We start from the raw sequence: 19,087 nt of genomic DNA on the forward strand, positions 1-19,087 counted from the left end.
TGGACATGCTCTTCAAACTGTTGGATTCCAAAGTAGTTAACTTAAGCAAACAAGGTCACGCCGGTCGTATAGGCAGCTAATAAATTAGGTAGTGGTAGTGTTAGGAACTATCACTCTTGGCGATTTTATTGAAAACTTGGAGTGGGTACCACTGAACAACGGCTGTGTCCACCAGTGTTTGTCCATACAGACCAGAGAATAGTGGGGGAGGGGGGACAGTGTGTTTGGAGAGCAGGTGTGGAACTGGAAGACTGATGGGTTGGGATGAGTACATTTCCACGTTCCTGGCTTAGAGGTCAGGGAGGATGGCTATGTCAAGAAATAAAAATGTTCTCTTACTCATTCCCTCAGATGAATTAATTATCTCAGCAGATCTTTTCCGTACCTCCAGGACATGCAGTGGGTTAAGTCAGGCTCATGATTCATGCCTTACCACTTAAACTAAAAGCCCAACCTGGCCGACCAAAGCTGGTGGACCAGTGTTCCCCAGGGTCATAAAAGATTTCCTTTGTGCTCACCTGTCCTGCCTGAGTCCTAAGGCAAAACAGAAATTTCGTTTTTGAGAACTGCAGTGTGTCTGACAGATGTCTGTTCTGCAAAGGGTCTCTCTCCAGAGGTCTGTGGAAGTAGCCTGTTTTTCACAGACAAGTTTGCCCTCCTCTCCCTCCTATGCAGGCGGAAGACAGCCGGCTGACCCCTGTTTCAGCCTGCAAGTTCATGCTTTTCTGAGATGCAAGCTGTTTAAACATTTGTCAGTAGACTTGCTGATGCAGATTTGTGTCCTTAATGTCTCAGGAGGGGAAGGAGACAGGAAGCCCCCAGTACACTCTGAGTTTATGGGATCTGTTGCAGAGGAAACAATAATGTCATACTGTGGATTTCATGACTTACCGCTTTTGCTGTGTCAAGATTGATGTATTTCTAATGAATATAGTAGTAGCCATTTAAATACCTAAACTGACTCCCCTTCCTCCTCAGGAATCTCTGGAATCTAATTCCCTTGATACTCTCCTTCCTTTTCCTTCTCAGCCTGCCACTGCCTGCTTGTTCACCCCTTCTGTCTCCCAGTTCATATCCTTTTTAATAAGCCTGAATGCTTTGAGAGAAAATATATTCTTATAGACAAAAGTACCCCTGTCACTCCCCACTGTATTGTTTTACTGGAAAGTGTTAATAATCATTTTAGAATAAATTACATATCCTTTGTTCCATCTTTTCTGTTAGTATATGTACTCTGTCAGTGTTTTTAGGATTTCTTGTTTATCTGCATATTCTGTCAATAGTAAGGGTTCTGTTGTGTTTTGTTTTGATTTTAGACTTAATCATCTTGTGTTACTATTATGGCCTTATGTATACTGATTGCATCTAAAACAAACTCTCACTTTGAATTTGTACCCTGTGGTGAATCATCACCCAGGAAATAAGAATACGAGGCAGATAAGTGAATCAACTATTTCCTATTAGGTCAATTTGTGAACATGAGAAAAGGGAAGTTTTCTGTTCCTGATTGTTATTATTTTTAATCAAAGAAGAGACTCCGTGATTTCTTCCTGTTGGATTTAAGATTTATGCACGCTAAAGTAACAGCAAGTTTTCACTTAGTAGAAAAGAACAAAGAACAGACTCCTTAGAAAAGATTGGGCACTTCTGGCATCCTAGACTGTGCTGAAAAGGACCTTGAAACAGTTGAAATGGCAAATTGTTGTGGAAATGCATAAGTATACTACATTTTTAAGCAAGTCAGTATTTGAAACTTATGGACTTACCTCATAAAAACAATTGTTCAGTTTCCCAGGGGATTCCCAAATGGTTTCTTGAGGAAATGGTTCTAGAGCACTGAACCAAATACTTAGTAACCAAACAACTACTCAGAGATAGTATGGTTTTATAATTCAGGCACAAACATTTGATATTCCAAAAAAATTTGGAAAGGACATGAAGTGGACATCTGAATGATCAGAGTCACTGTTATCTTTGTAGATTCTGAAATGAGAGTTTTTGTGTAAATTAACTTGGCTTATGGGTCAAATGCCCCAGCCCCCTCAGTGTTTGTCTTTTGAGCATCACTGAAAATGGGACCTCAGTTTCTCTTTTCAGCAACTAGCAAGTACTGGGCATAAACTGGGAAAGCTATGGATGTGTCAAGGACATAGGCCATCTCACGAGAGGCAGGAGCGTCCAGCCTGGAGAAGAGTGCGAGGCCTTTGGTGCAAGCCAACTGCCGTGCCTCAAAGCTGGGGCCACCAGTGAGCATCTGTCCCATAGTGTGTTTGGTTTGCCAATGGTCGGGCAACTGGAGGAGTGTTTGGGGGTTGATGGCAAATTTGGAACAGGAGTACACTCTTATGGTCTCTGTCCCGTGTTTCCCACTACTCCTAGCACACAGCAACCTTTTCTTAGTGGCCCTGGTGATATCTAACTGGGGCAGTTATTAAATAGGTAACTCTAACCAACTTAAGTACTTCTGCCCTAACAACCTGGTAGCTATTTGAAAAAGCAATACCTATAAATGGAAAGAATAAATATTTTTATTTCATTTTTAAACATTGCCAAATATTTCTGTAGGATGTAGGTCCCTGCCGGGCACTGCCCAGCCTCTCACACCACCACCTCTTTTTCCGTTCTACACTGATTTTTCACCCGGTAGTTGCCTTTTGTCACTGAAAACCCAGCTTTGTGAAGATGCAATGTCTGAGAAGGAATGTCACGCTGTCTAGTGTGGAAACCGAACGATCTGAGCTCGTGGTTCACGTAGCGGCTAAAAGATGTGGAGTCTTGCCGTGTCCCTCTCAAGTGTCAGGTATTCTGTGGTGTGCCTGTGTCAGGTATTCTGTGGTGTGCCTGTGAGCTGGCTGCTATTTCCCTGGGCACCCCAGTGCATGAGAGCTGAAATTGTTGCTCCACTGAATCCTGGAGTGCCCTTTTAGGAACACTGGGGAGCACAGAGCCCTGGCCATCAGAGTGTGGGAGGAAACTGGCATCACACAGCAGTCGTGCTTTCCAGGGGTGCAGAGCACTACAGCTCACATCCTACACTCCATGGCCAGGTGCCAGCACTGTGGTTACTTTAATAACGCAAGTCTCTGGAAGAGTAGAGTCCTTCTAATACATCTCAATGAGACGAGGAATAATCACGAAAATCTTTTGAACCACACTGGAGCACACTGGTTCCCTCATGCGAAGTCACACATTTTTTCTTTTACTAAAAAGTTGTAATGTCCCCAATTTGCTGACCCTTTTCTGTGATGGCACATTAGTGTGGTACCTTGTCCTTCAAAGTAAAGGTGATGTTTAACAGTGAGTGAGATGCTAACTCGTCTTCAAAAGATTTTGTTTTTAAAATTCTTTTTTGTTAAAGATACAAAAACACAGCAACTTCTGATAAGTCTTCCTAAACAAGTGACTGATATCGGGGGGCAGGGACGGTTTATCAGCAGAATTTCAATAAAGATCTTGCCATAAGCAGAGGATACTTTTAAAAATTAGTATGACGATTTAATAAATGAAGGTGAGAATATGGTTCTTCTTGAAAGAGTCCGTGTAACTTGTGAAGAATTTTTTTCACCTAGCATAGCCATTATACCAAGCATTAAAATAATTTAGAACCAATAGTTTTGTCCCCAGACATAAAACAAAAAAGTTGGCTACATAATACAGCACTGACAGCACAAAAGATTTTTTATTTAAATTTTTAATAAAATATTTTTAAATGCTTTCTTTTTTACTTAAAGAACATTAAGTGAAAAGTACATCTGTGTACTTAAGTGTGTGAGGACCCCCATTCTGGAAGAGACTAGGAGTCAGTTAAGCTGGATGGCGGTTCTTCAGTTCTTTTTCAGGTCCCTAGGGGTGGCAGTGAACTTTGCCACTGTGGAGAGTAAGAAAGGTGCTCTGGTGGGTGGGCTTTGCTGATCCTTGTTTGTGCCAGGGCAGGCACAAATTTATTGATTATATTGATGTTGCATTTAATATTTGCTTGAAAAAAGTCTGCAGCAAATAATTTTCAAGTGAAGTGTGGAGACCACTGTTGCTGCTGCCCAGTACTACTTGTCTACTGCATCATGGAGCCTTTACCGTGATGTAGACCCAGCACGCTTTGCTCAAAGCCAGTGCAAGGCTTCAGAGCCTGTCATGACAATGAGCTTTAAAATTGTTTCCCTGTTTCCTGTCTTTACCAACTGGCCGAGGTTTGTCCTCACTAAATGATTGAAATTCTACCTCTTTTGTCAAGCCTTCTCCAATGATGGGAAGAGGTGATGTAGATCCTCAACGCACAGGTTCCCTGACCGATGCTTTACTGCCCACACAGTGAGCGCATTAGTCTTTTATCGGTACATAGAGGTTTAGGGGTTCAGTGTTCAAGTGTTTGCACCTGGATCATATTGTACGCTGTAAGTGGGGGAGTCTTTGGTTGTTAAACTTTCTTTGTGTCTAGACCAACCCTGGTGTTGCTCTGACATAACGAATGAGTACCTGGGATCAGACGCACAGTGTTACCTCCTTCACTCTGCTAGCTTCCAACCTGATGAGGCAACCCAGTTGGGTTCTTAAAGCTTTTTGAGGACCACATTGGCATGTTCCTATGCAGTCACTTTTCTGGCTTAATGCCATAGTGTTGATGAAAGAAGAAACTGTGGAAAAAAAGAAACCTATCTCCATTGCTCTTAAAACCTTTTAATGAAGAATAATTGTTGTCCATTAATAATTGCTTAGTTTCCCTGATAAAAGGAGCCATTAGGGACAGATTTTAGTATATATTTTCAGGGTGGAAAAAATCTCACCAGAAGAACTGGTAAGCTTCTTTGTTTTAGGATTTTTTAGAGCAAGTAAGAGTAGGGGAAGGAGCGGAGGGGGAGAGTGGGTCTTGATCTCGGGACCCCGTTCGGAATCAAGAGTCGTACGTTTAACTGACTGAGCCACCCAGGCATCCCAAGGTTCTTCCTCTTAATATCAGTTCTGACATTTATCACATTTCCTTTTCTGCTTTTGTTACGAGACAAAAATGAGAAAGCTCATAGCTAATTTTGATGATCAGTGAGAGCAGCTGTACCATGAGTTGCAGGAAACTGAGGAGTTGGAGGAGCTGTATTGCTGACATTTACAAGGGGGGGATGCTCTGTTAGGCACATATACGGCATCAGTACAGCAATACTACTCGTGGTTAGTGTTAACCATCCTGAGTTTTGTAAGCTTTGCCTGTGAAATGGGGATAGATAGTTCACCCAGATTTGTGTTGTTGGTGGCTGGAAGAGCTGGGGTTTTGAACTTACTTTGTTCCATGAAGAACCTGCACTTTCTATGTCATGAAGTTTTTTACATGTTTGCATTTTATAAAGACCTCTTTATATCCCTTTTAGAAAACCCTGGGGGTAAAATTAAGTAAATGACTACATATCACTGAAATTGCCAGTTATCATGGGAAGGCAACAGCCAAGAAGGGAAGCATTCCTTATGGTCTTCATAGAGTTCCCAGGCTTGGGTAGGCTTTAAGGACACTGGCTGAATAATACTGACTTTTCAGATAGGCCCTTGAAAACACTGTTTGGTGAACAATGACTTTTTGCTTTACTCTCACTAAAATGTCTTGGAGGATTCTACCGGTAAAGCCAGGAAGGATACTTTTGCTTTAAGGAGTTTTCAAATGTTGGTACAAAGTGTAAGTGAATTTGTCTTTCAAAAAACATGCTAATGAAATATTTTTCTTGAGATCAGTTTTATCAATTTCTACTCAAATCCCACACTGATTTTTTTTTTTTACTTTTCAAAAATGGGTTAGCCTGCAGATGAACATGATCTTATATAGAAAGTATCCACAAAAAGCTATTGGAGTTAATGAATTCAGCAAGATTACAGGATACAAGATTAAAATGTAAAAATACGTTTTATTTCTATATGCTAGCACTGAGAAAACCAAAAATGAAATTAAGAAAACAGTTCCCTTTATGAAGCACCAAAAAGAATGATAGTTAGGAATAAATATAACAGAAGAAATGTAAGACACGTATATAGCAAAGTACAAAACATTGTTGAAAGAAGGTAAAAATGACCTAAATAAATGGAAAGACATTCAGTGTTTATGGATTAGGAGACTTAGTATGGTTATGATGGCAATACTCCCCAAATAAACCTACTTATTCAACTCAATCCCCATCAGAATTCTAGTTGGCATTTTTTTTGTTTTGCACTAATTGACATGTTGAGCCCCAAATTCAAATGGAGATATAAGAGACCCAGAATAGCCAAAACAGTCTTAAAGAAGATGTGCAATATTGGAGGATTGACACTTCCAGATTTCAAAACGTAACTAGCAAGGTTCAGTGATCAAGATGTGTGGTACTGACAAAAAGATAGACACAGAGTTCACTGGAATAGAATTGGGAATTCAGAAATAAACCTTTGCCATTTATAGTTAACTGATTTTGACAGGAGTGCCAAACCAGTTCAGTGAGGAAGGATAGTTTTTTCAACAGATGCTGTTGGGACAACTGACTATCCATCCATATGCGAAAGAATGAAGTCCCACCCCCTACTTCACACCACATACAAAAATTAATTCTAAATGGAGCAAAGACTTAATTGTAAGAGCTAAAACTCTTATAAGAATATGGGTAAATCTTCATGACTTTGGATTAGACAGTGGTTTCTTAGATGTGACACCAAAAGCCCACACAACAAAAGAAAAAAATGGATAAATCTGGACTTTATCACAATTAAAGACTTTATGCATCAAAGTCCACTATGAAGAAAGTGAAAAGAAAATGTACAGGTGGCAGAAAATATTTGCAAATTATGTATCCTATAAGAGCCTTGTATCCATAATATATTGAGAATTCTTAAAACTCAACAGTGAAAGATAAATAACCCAATTAAAAAAAATAAAGATGGAGATTTGTCCAAAGAAGATAAATGACCAATAGTCACATAAAAAGATGCTCAACATCATTTTAGTTATCAGATAAAAGCAAATCAAAACCACAGTGAGATACCACTTTAGACCCACTAATTCTAATAAAAACCAATAATAACAAATGTTGGTGAAGATGTGTAGAGACTGAAACCCTCATCCACTGCTGGTGGGAATGTAAAGAGATGCATGCCCCACACTTGAAGGAGCAGGTCCCACTTCAAAAAGCTGGACATAGCTACCATATAACCCAGCAATTCCACTACCAAAGAGAATTTAAAGCATGCCTCACAAAAACTTGTACATGGATGTTCATAGCTGCTTTTATTCGTAATAGCCAAAGGGTAAAAACAATTCACATTTCTATCAGTGATTAACTGATAACCAAAATGTGATATATTCATCTAATGAAATATTTAGCCAAAAAGGTATTGGGATACCAATACATGCTACAACAGGATGAACCTTAAAAACATGTTAAGTAAAAGAAGCCGATAGAAAAGGCCACATAGTGTCTGATTCCATTCAAATGACATATACAGTATAGGCAAATGCATAGAGACAGAAATTAGATGAGTGGTTGCCAGTACCTGGGGTAGGGAGTGAGGGAGGGTAAGTGTTGGGAGGGCAGAGCCGGGATAAGGAACAACCTCTGATGGATATGAAGTTTCTTTTTTTTTAATTAATTAATTTATCTGTATTAACATGTAATGTATTATTTGTTTCAGGGGTACAGGGCTGTGATTCATCAGTCTTACACAATTCGTAGTGCTCACCATAGCACATACCCTCCCCTATGTCTATCACCCAGCCACCCCATCCCTCCCACCCCCCTCCACTCCAGCAACGCTCAGTTTGTTGCCTGAAATTAAGAATCTCTTATGGTTTGTCTCCCTCTCTGGTTTTGTCTTATTTCATTTTTTCCTCTCTTCCTCAATGATCTTTGCCTTATTTCTCAAATTCCACATATCAGTGAGATCACATGATAATTGTCTTTCTTTGACTGACTTATTTTGCTCAGCAAAATACCCTCTAGTTCCATCCATGTCGTTGCAAATGGCTAGGTTTCATTTTTTTGGCTGCATAGTATCCCATTGTATATATATACCCACCACATCTTTTTTATCCATTCATCTGTTGACGGCCATCTAGGTTCTTTCCATAGTTTGGCTTCTGTGGACATTGCTGCTATAAACATTTGGGTGCACGTGCCCCTTCAGATTTCTACGTTTGTGTCTTTGGGGTAAATCCTACTAGTACAACTGTGTGGTGGTAGGCTAGCTCTATTTTCAACTTTATGAAGAATGTCCATGCTGTTTTCCAGAGTGGCTACACCAGCTTTCATTCCCACCAACAGTGTAGGAGGGTTCCTCTTTCTCCATATCCTCACCAGCATCTCTCATTTCCCTACTTGTTTATTTTAGCCATTCTGACTGGTGTGAGGTAGTGTCTTATCCAAATGGCCAACAGAAACCCGAAGTTTCTTTGTGGGTGATGACAGTTTTCTAGAATTAGGTAGTGGTGATGGATCTTTAGGCCAACTTTAAGCCTGGTGTTGCTGAAGGATGAGGTTGTATCTGGGAGGCTGACCTCTTTATTCTTGCAGGAAATGCTCTCTAACGTAGCCTCATGAGTAACGCACTAAAGTCATTTCACATCAGTTACTCACCTGGTGACAAGGCGGTACACATAGCCAGAGCCTCCAAGACCTTAGGGCCACGAGGAGTGGGAGCAAGGTTGAGAGGTTGTAAGACTCCATTGGGAACTTGTAGAGAATTTTGAGAATCTTGGGAGCCTCTGTTTCCATCTGGGGGCATTTGTCTTTATGTATCTGTCTCCACGAAATTCCTTATCCTTGGCCATTAAAGAAACATACCCTCAAAAAAAAAAAAAAAAAGAACAAAAAATAAGTTAGTCTAAATATATCCAAATATCTCTACTCTGTTTAGATTTGCTCCTCAAAAAATAGCATTCTTATAGGAGAAGGAATATATAACGGACTGGCATGGTGCCCAGAACGTAGCTATCAGTCACGAAATGGTTATTATCAGTAAACATTTAATTATGCCATTTGCTAATAAAAGTAGAGCAAGTACATAGGCAGATGGAAATAGAGGGTGCGGGTCTGATTTTGTGTCTGCTACCCTTGGGAATGATGACCTTAATTTTAGTGGGCCTTACTAATAAGGCCTAGGGCCAGGCTGCTTACCTATATTATATTAGTGCATGCTGCCTGAAAGGAATAAATCTTACTCCCCTACCCCCACCCCACCCCTTTTTTTTTAAAGTTTTTGAGAGAGACAGAGAACAAGAGAGGAAGAAGGTCAGAGGGAGACGGAGAAGCAGGATCCCCACTAAGCAGAGAGCCCGATGCAGGGCTCAATCCCAGGACCCTGAGATTATGACCTGAGCCAAAGGCAGAGGCTTAACCCACTGAGCCACCCAGGCATCCCCTACTCTTTTTTGAGGCCTAGGAATTTCTATAAAATGTTTGTTTCAAAAACAAAAATAAATATTTTTAGAAGTTTCTAGAGCAAAACCACCATAAAGAAATTTGTGACCATAGCTTTCTTAAATACTAATTTAGTATTTAAAAAGCAGAAATTTTATGTAAACTCTCCCTGTCCCTAATAATTGTGGTGTTTTCTCCCATCAAATAATATTACCATGAATATTTATAGATTGTATATTTTAATGGTTTTATAGTGTACTACCATTTGTTTTCTTGTTCTACCTCAATTTATTTTATTCTTTAGTTTCTTAATGATTTTGGCTACCAAAATGGAAAAAAAAAATCCAAGTGGATTAAAAGGGGATTTTTCAAGTATAGTGGAGAACAGATGTAAATTCTTTAAAGTAACCACTCATCCAGTCCCTGAAATAGAATCCTAAAAATACAGATGGCCTACATTCTGACTTACGTTATAACTTTTGTCCCTGCTCTCATGAACTGTATAAAACATTAAGCATTAATGTGTTCAGAAGAAATGCTTTAATGTACTCTTTTTCTGTAAGAGCTCATTAAGTTGTTTGTGGTGGTTATTGTTGTTTTACCCCATTTGCTGGTAGAAATAGTGGAAAGGAGTTAGAGGAAGAAGAGAAAATCATGTTTTTGTAGGATGGGGATGAAATCACTCCAGCAGTATTGCATAGAAGTTTAATTCGCCAAATATTAAAATTAAGGAGTAAAATAACTGTTAATGAGGGAATAGTTTAAAAAAATTAAGGTGTATATAGAAGTGAGATACTATGCAGTTATTTAAAAAAAAAAAAAGTACAGATATTTATAAATAAGAAATGAGACAAAAATCTGTGTGAGCAGGGATGCCTGGGAGGCTCAGTTAGTTAAGCGTCTGCCTTTGGCTCAGGATCCTGGGATTGAGTCCTGCATCAGGCTCCCTGCTCAGCTTCTCCCTCTGTCTGCCTGTCACTCCCCCTGGTTGTGTGCTCTCTCTCTGTCTCTCTCTCTCAGACAGATAAATAAATAAAATCTTTTAAAAAATCAGAGCAAAGCAAAGTACTAGATGTGTGTGGGATAAATTGCATGTGAAGACTGGGAAGATACTTGATTGTCTTTGCATGAAAGAGAACTCTGCATGAATACACAAGTAACTAACAAAAAAACGGGTGATTTTCAGTGAGAAGGGTCTCCGTGGTGGGAAACTGGGTAGATGAGGGAGGAAGGTGGAAGGAAAACTTACTACTGATTCCTATAAAGGGCTTACAACAATATCTATCATATAATAAGCTGCTGGTATCATTGCTAGTCGTCGAAGTGTTAAAAACCAGAAAACTTACTACTGATTCTTATAAAGGCTTACAACAATATCTATCATATAATAAGCTGCTGGTATCATTGCTAGTAGTCGAAGTGTTAAAAACCAGTAATTCTTATATTGCATCTCCAGTGTCTCATTTTCTCACATGTAAAATATTAGAAACACCTGGCGTATTCTTTGGTCTCTATACTCTGATATTTTAACTGAAGTGGCTGATAAAGACGTGTGGAGGTTGAGTCTCCTTGTTTCTCTCGGCCTAGGGATTAAGAGCCTGGTCTCAGAAGCCGACAGAACTGAGTCTGACTCCCCCAGTGCCGCATTTGCTGGAGCATATTTTTCTTCATTAGGTGCTATAAGGGAGGCAGAGGTGTTTGTGCTACATTGAATGTTCCCTTGATGGGAAGGCACTATCTTGACATCTGGATTGACGATGCATGCTGTATTCTGAAAGACTAAGGGAGATCATTTGTTCATTCATTTAGTTATTCCATTTTATATTAATTTCTCTGGTCTCCTTTTATGTAAGCTGTTAGTAGAATATTTGGAGAGGGCTGGCAGGATTCTGTACTTGCTCTGGGACTGTGCAACTTGTATCTTTCTACAAGTTGGCCAGGGCCAGCAGCTCACTGTCTCTGGGAGCTGCACTTCAGGGAGTCTTCCGTAGTGGGGATGACTCCTATGATGTAGAGTGTCATGTAGCAGAACAGGCCCACTTAGAAGGTACCTGACTGCACAGGGCTGTGGTCTGTCTCAAGGAAATAAGGGGCAACACTGTCTTGACTTGATGGGAAAATGGAAAATGTAGTTTGCCCTAATTGCCATAGTAGATATGATTATCTTTATTTTAGGGTAGGTTGGGGTAGCACCTGAGCTGGGCTGTCCAGCAGCTACTTAGTGAGGGACAAGCCAGGAGTGGAGCCAGGGCCGGGCCCTACCCCCTGCGCCCTGCCCGACCCCATGTACTCTTCTCAGAATAACATTTGGCCACTGGTCCACACAGCCTGATGGAATGCTTGAGTTCCTTCATTTTAAATAGTTTAAAGTTAGGGGAAGTATTGCCTCAGAAAAGCTCTTATTTTAAATACTTTGTTTTAAATTAATTGTTGAATTTTGAAAAGTTATAAAAATCAGCTGTTTTTTTGTTGTTGTAACACCCATACATTCTCATTCCCCCAAGGCCTCCAAACAGTAGAAACTAAGAAGTTTTGGAATCAGAACTTTTTTGCTTAACAGGATGTTCTGCTTACTTGGGTGTTAGCATGGTGGTGGTGGGAACCGTGCGTTGACTGTAACAGGTCATTAGCAAGTTCTGCTAACTTGCAGAATGTTGGAAGTCTGCGGGCATTTTTGCAGTATTTTTGCTCAAGCATTATTGCTTTTAGTAACTGTGGCCTGTGCCTTTTACCCTCAAGAGAAAATGTAAAGATAATTTAAAAATGTGTACCCTGGGGGTACCTGGGTGGCTCAGTGGGTTAAGCCTCTGCCTTCGGCTCAGGTCATGATCCCAGGGTCCTGGGATCGAGCCCCACATCAGGCTCTCTGCTCTGCAGGGAGCCTGCTTCCTCTTCTCTCTCTGCTTGCCTCTCTGCCTACTTGTGATCTCTGTCAGATAAATAAAAAAAAAAATCTTTAAAAAAAAAAATGTGTACCCTGTTTTTAAAATGACATAAACCTGTGTTTATGCTAGTGCTTGTGTCCTTGGTGCGGTTAAGAAGGTAAGACTGACATATTTGCCCCAGATTGATAGCTGCTTTTAAAATCGAAATTATTAAGAGATTCCAGAGTATAGAGGGCCCCTGAGATGCCTCAAGGCGGTGTGGAGTGAGGGCAGGAGTTTTGGCTTCCCACCAGACTTGGATTGTGCTTTTGGCCCTTCCTAATGGAATTTACACAAAGCACCCCGTTCCTAATTGTGTCCTTGGCCTGTCATCACCCAGCTGGGTCGTTACTAATCAATAGTATGAGAGAGTGTGATGTGTGTGAGGAGCTGTATGCCATGCCAGAGAGAGTGGTCAGGTAGTCCAGGTCAGGCGGGAGGCCTCAGGACGATGCTCCGCATCAAGGCCTGCAGAAAACTGCTTTTATTGTTATTTTATTTTATTTTATTTTTTAAGATTTTATTTATTTATTTGACAGAGAGATCACAAGTAGGCAGAGAGGCAGGCAGAGAGAGAGGAGGAAGCAGGCTTCCCGCTGAGCAGAGAGCCTGATGCGGGGCTTGATCCCAGGACCCTGGGATCATGACCTGAGCCGAAGGCAGAGGCTTAACCCACTGAGCCACCCCGGTGCCCCTATTTTATTTTATTTTTTAAAGATTTTGTTTATTTGTTAGAGAGAGAGAGCATGAGCAGGGAAGGGGAAGAGGCAGAGGGAGAAGCAGGCTCCTCTTTAAGCAGGGAACCCCATGCAGGACTCCTTTCCAGCACCCTGGGATCATGAGTGACTGAGCCACCCAGGCACCCCAGGAAGACCACTTTTAAAGAGGGCATTCAGTGATGCCTGCCAGTAAGGTTTGTGAAGCAAGGACTTTTTCCTTCTTTTATTAGTGTGTGCCTTTCATGCGTCAAAATTGATGTGAAAGAATGAATGTTGAACAGATAAAATTACAATTTCATCAGTGATTGTTAAAATACGAATGTGAAAATAGCTAAAGGTTACTACCTCCCCAGTGAAACTGGCCAGGGTTTACACCAAAGCTGAAAGCAAAGCAGTGCAGTGTTTACTTGTCACCCTCGTGTACAGGTTGCTTTTTGAAATAGACGCCAGGTAATTCCTTCTCACCTCCCTCTCCTTCCCATTCTTCTGTCTTCTGTGTGAATGCATGACCCACCCAAGGTAGAGCTACATTGCTGCAACTTTGGCCTTCCTTTTTTCTTAAGAATGTCAGCATTAAATTCATAATTGTTAGCAGGGATTTTGTTTTTTTAAAAAAATATGTTCTGAAGAGTTTTGTTTGCTTCTGCCTTAATTGTGAGAAGTATTGTTTTCTAAAATTGGAGGAGATGCAGAATTTGTGCATTTCATCAAGTTAAGATACATTTTCCAGGAAACAGTCTTCACATGTGTATATATATTGTTTGTGCAAATCAGATTTACATTTTCTGATGTTATGAAACCAGCTTTGGTTCTGGCTTTTATGTTGGAAGGAGAATGGAAGATTAAGGCAGATTAGAGTGTTGGGATAATGTTTGACTCCTTGTGTTCTGTGTGCTTACATGGTAAAAATCCTCCAAATTTGAACATTACTGTGGTGATACAAGCAAAACCTTGAGTTTGGGATTGGTGCAGAGCTTAGTACAGCACCTGGTGGAGTAGTAGATGAATCTGTTACGTTCCGAATCAGTAATGCGTGCCCGTGCTGACGTCCCCTGGGCATGTGAGGTTTCTGGTGAGGCAGAGCCGCCACTGCATATGAAGCTTCCACCCAGATCATTAGTGTCCTGGGAAAACATCTGTCTCCTTTCATCATGCTCCTGGTAGGCATGGATTACACCTGAGAGACAACAGAATCTGCAGAAAAGCATGCTACTGTAGTGTTCCATAGGAATGAAACAAACATTACCGCTCCCATTTATTGAATCGGTCTTGTGTTCTGGGCACCACGTGAAGTGTCCTTAATGCATTTAAATGGCCATTATTTCCATACTGTACTTCTAGGTACTCTGCGAATTTGTGGTCTTTTTTTTTTTTTTTTTTTTAAGATTTTATGTGTTTTTGGGAGAGAGAGAGAGCGAGAGAGAGCCAGGGAGCATGAGCAAGGAACAGCGGGGGACAGAGGCAGAGGGAGAAACAGAAGCCCCACTGAGCAGGGAGTCTGATGCAGGACTCCATCCCAGGACTCTGGGATCATGACCTGAGCCGAAAGCAGACACTTAACGACTGAGCCACCCAGGCATCCCTAGAATTTGTGATCTTAGGCATAGCATGTGGACCCTCTGGACTGAGATGCCTACTATCAAACATGGTTGGTCTCTCACTGGTGTTTGGAAGAAGAGCTCTGATCTTTGTGAGATTAAAGGCATTACTGTTTTTTATGGTACCTGCACATATTTGACATTCTAAAGTCTGGAAGCATACAGTTGGCTTCTATCTTGGTTCCAAGCAGTGGTTTGTCTTTAAGGACTACTGACTTATTTTCACATATCAACTGTACAAGTATTTAAATAAGGGTGCCTTACATTGATGATGCTTCTCTTTTTATTTTAATATTAACACTGAGGAGGTAGATAGTATGTTGTTTTTAATGAGGATAGGGGTAGTGGTTATACATATTTTTCTCCTGGGAGGAAGTGATGAGGTTTTATTAAGAATTGTTATTTGTGGAGTATATTATGAAGGGGAGAATGGGAAGAAGAATCTCAGGAATTTTCCTTATATTTTTTTCCTCTTGTTCATTTCTAGTCTTTATAACCTGGCTTCCCTGGAACTGAGAGAGAATCTTCTTACATATCTTCCTGAGTGAGTCTCTGGGCAAAACAAGAGGGGATTTTGTACTACATGAATTTCTTCAAGTATTAAAAAAAAAATAAGTACTACAGTACTTTGTCAAAAAGAGATTCTTTTTGGAAAGTTTGGGAGATGCCAGCATTCCCTTAATAGTTTTCCTTGGTAATTCTTAGAACCGTGCAGTTTGAATGTTTTTGGAAATGAATCCAACTGAGGAATACCATGTTGCTCAGCATTTCTAAGTACTCTCTAAGAGTTCCTTCTTCTTCTTTTTTTTAATAGTTCTCTTACCCAGCTGCGGAGACTAGAAGAACTTGATTTAGGAAACAATGAAATATATAATTTGGTAAGTCTGTATCGAAGAGATTTAGATTTAATTTTGTCCCTATGTGGTATTTTAGGGGAAATCTATAGGGGTGTATTTTCACAGATATAGCTTGGCAACATGAGAGAATGTGCTTCAGTTCATACATGTTAAGAATTACGATGTAGGGGTGGGGGGGTCAGGACTAGAGATGACGGGCATAAATGGAAATCACCAGCATTCTTGGAGAGCACTGGGAGTGCTTTTAGGATGGGGGACTTGTATTGGAAAAGTCCCAACAGACATCCTCTATAGTACCCATTTATTAACTGTTGAATTGGGATTCTTTCTTAGTGGAAGACTCAACATTGGAACTTTGTTACCATAGTATTGTTTTTTGTTGTTTTAGCCAGAATCAATTGGAGCTCTCTTACATCTAAAGGATCTCTGGTTGGATGGAAATCAGCTATCAGAATTACCTCAGGTAAGTGGTGATTTTACATTGTTTCCCCCAAATTATAAAACAACCACAGGCACCACTCATGTATTCCCTGCTTCTATGTGAAATTTTCTATAATGGGGATCTTGAAACCAAAAACATTGGTTGAAAAAGCACATTTGGTAACATATATTAAGCATTCATCATGCTACATTGCCACAGAAAAATTGAAAGCCTCAACCCACAATTTCTAAAGATAGAAAATACATCCTTTAGTTGGTGAAGTCTGTATTTTATTTCGTCCTTGCTCCCCATGTGGCTTACTTCAAGCCCAGCAACTTTGTAAATTGTGAGGACTCCTGAGTCTTAGATGGTGTCCATTTCTGACAGTCTGTGATGTGCCAAGTGCTTTGGGATGATTGTGACCACATTCTGTTCTGTAATAGTTGATGTAAAAGAAATGTTAAAAGCTTTTATGTCACGATTTTTGCAAATACTGCTTATGTTTTAGCTGTTTTGTCATAGTGTTAAGGTTTTTCCAACTCCTATCAAATGTGAGAACCGTGTTCCAAATGAATTAGAGTCTGCACAGACTTCTACGTACATAGTCATCTCGTGGAGTCCTTTTGTAAGCAGACTTGCCTTCTGGTAAAATGACAGAGAAACATAAGCCAACAAACCCAACAATTAAAAAAACAAGCGTTTTCCTCTTACTCAATTTTTCTCTAACTATTCCTGAATTTCATTCTTTGATATACCTTATAGCCAGTCTTTAAAGTCTGGGTGTATTTTCTGATGGCCTAGGTGCCCCTAGTTTAAAGCAGATCAGATGGTCAGGTGTCTGCTCAGTGGGCTGAAGCAGGTGTGATGGTGTCGTGTGCTGTAGGTGAGGAAGGCCGTGTTGATGCAGGAGGTCGAACTCCAGGAGGAAGCACTCGTAGCATGTTTTGGATGTAGTTACAGCACTGAAAGTATGAGGACCTCACTCACAGCCAAGGGAAGGAAGGAGATAATTGCAGTCTCTTTCTGAGGTCTTGGCTGCATTTGGAGAAAGGAGACAGATTAGCAACTGATGTGGTGAAGGTCTGATTAATATCTAGATTTCTCTAGGAAATTAGGAGAAATCCTGGTTGGGAGAATTCTCATTATTTTCGGAGTCACAGGATGGGGAATAAAATACCACGGGGTTATCAGGAAAGTAATACACCAGCTCTGGGGCATGATGGGAGAAGAGAAAGAGAGAGAGAGAGTGTGTGTGTGTATGTGTGTGTGTGTACAGATGGTTTCTTTTCTTTTTTTTTTTTTTTTTTTTATTTATTTATTTGACAGACAGAGATCACAAGTAGGCAGAGAGGCAGGCAGAGAGAGAGAGGAGGAAGCAGCCTCCCTGCCGAGCAGAGAGCCCGATGCAGGACTCAATCCCAGGACTCTGAGATCATGACCTGAGCCGAAGGCAGAGGATTAACCCACTGAGCCACCCAGGCGCCCTACAGATTGTTTCTTAACAGAAAATCTCAGGGTCACCCTGAAGTATGAGTTGCTTATTGAAGTGATTGATTCCAAAACCTGAGGAACTGGATTCGAGACTCCCTTTTTTTAAATTATGCAACCATAGAGTCATTTGTTCTCTTGGTGCCAGTCTCTTCATCTGTTACGTGAGAATGATTCCATGCCTGCCTGAAGTTGGAGGGCTTGGCATCCCTCCCAGAGCCATGTCTGTGATTTTTACAGCTTCCCGTTTTCATTGGAAAGGGGTCTGGAAATTTACTCCAGCCTTCTCATATAGATAAACGCTAAAGAAACATCCTCGGGACAACTTTGGGATTTGACTGTGAAAAATCACTGTAAGAAATTCCTCTGTACTGTGGCAGGTTGAAGCATGAATCTCTTTTTTGTGTCACTGATGTAGGAAATAGGAAATCTGAAGAACCTACTGTGCTTAGATGTCTCTGAAAATAGGTTGGAAAGACTTCCTGAAGAAATCAGTGGCCTGACTTCATTAACGGATTTAGTCATTTCCCAGAACTTACTAGAAGTGATTCCAGATGGCATCGGTAAGTACGGAAAGTAATTCCCTACTAAAGGTGCTGGCTGTTGTTTCAGGCCTTTGGAGATCACTCTGATCCTTTGGTCACCACCCTCAGAGGCTGGTGATGTGGCTCCTTTAGTCTCATTTATTTGTTCTTAACGAAGGAATGCAGAGAACATTTAATGCACTTGAAGTTTCTTGATAGGCAAGTATTTCTGTCATCCTGGTTCCGGTAGCAGTTATAGGTATGATTACTTCTAAGTGTTGACTCCTCTGTCTCTTCCGTATCTTGTCTCCATTGTTTTCAGTAGAGATTAGTCTGAATAATAGATAAGTTTCAGGCATGGGAACAGTCTCAAAAATAAAACTCTGAAATTTTTATGTGAGCATCCTAAGTAGTTAATGAGAAAGTGACTCTGACCTCACCACATGACCTAGGGAGGAATGGTGTGTTTGAGTTGATCCTTTTCTCATACGTCGAGAATAGTCTTTTCCTTTAGCCATTGTCTGTCATTTCCTTTAAAATCAGTTAGTTCAGACATTTCCTTTATCCTAAAGGCATTCAGTCCTGTGTGAGAAAATATACTCCGAAGGTATAAACAGACGTGGACTGAGAGCTCCACCATTGCGAAGCCACTTAGAGGTTGTAAGAAACGTTTAACCACATAGTTAACAAAGTGTTGCTGTCTTTGACCTTTGTTTAGCTTTTATTCAAAATATCAAAGGTTTCTGAAGGATTTTCAGTAGCTGAAGAAGCTCTAGGACAGAGAACCACTTCCTTTCTGGTGTTTGGTCAAGATGAAAGCAGTATCTGATCATAACAACCGGGGAGGAACACAGACGTCTTTTGGTTCGGCCTGGTGGAAAATTGATGGGGATTTTGAGTCCAGGTAGAGATGGTCGGTGAGAATGATAATTGGTACCCAAAAACAGTTGTAGCAACTGGGGACATTTTGTTGCTAGGCATAGGAAGTAGGCTGACCTCAAGCATTTGAGAGGCCGTCCTATAGAAGAGAAGTCGATTTGTTACTGCATCTTCTAGTTCAGACAGCTATAGGGGAAGGATATAAATGAAATATTGGTTACAAATTAGTCTGGGCTGCTTAGTGAAGGGATGAGCTCCCTGTAACTTGAAGTGTTCAGGGAGAGGCGGCAACACCACTTGCCAGTAATACCATTTTGTTTT

General features: G+C 40.6%; 1 protein-coding gene across 2 annotated transcripts in view; it reads left to right on the forward strand.

Moving 5' to 3' along the window:
• The window catches only part of LRRC1 (leucine rich repeat containing 1), a 132,433-nt gene that overhangs the window by 88,817 nt on the left and 24,529 nt on the right, over positions 1 to 19,087 (forward strand). For both annotated transcript variants that reach the window (XM_082729407.1, XM_082729408.1), the window contains exons 5-8: positions 15,085 to 15,141; positions 15,412 to 15,475; positions 15,843 to 15,917; positions 17,782 to 17,926. In XM_082729407.1, the coding sequence (XP_082585533.1) occupies positions 15,085 to 15,141; positions 15,412 to 15,475; positions 15,843 to 15,917; positions 17,782 to 17,926 (341 nt within the window). The remainder of the gene's footprint in view (positions 1 to 15,084; positions 15,142 to 15,411; positions 15,476 to 15,842; positions 15,918 to 17,781; positions 17,927 to 19,087) is intronic.

The sequence above is a fragment of the Mustela nivalis genome, assembly GCF_964662115.1.
Source record: "Mustela nivalis genome assembly, chromosome: 5".
Classification (NCBI taxonomy): Eukaryota; Metazoa; Chordata; class Mammalia; order Carnivora; family Mustelidae; genus Mustela; species Mustela nivalis.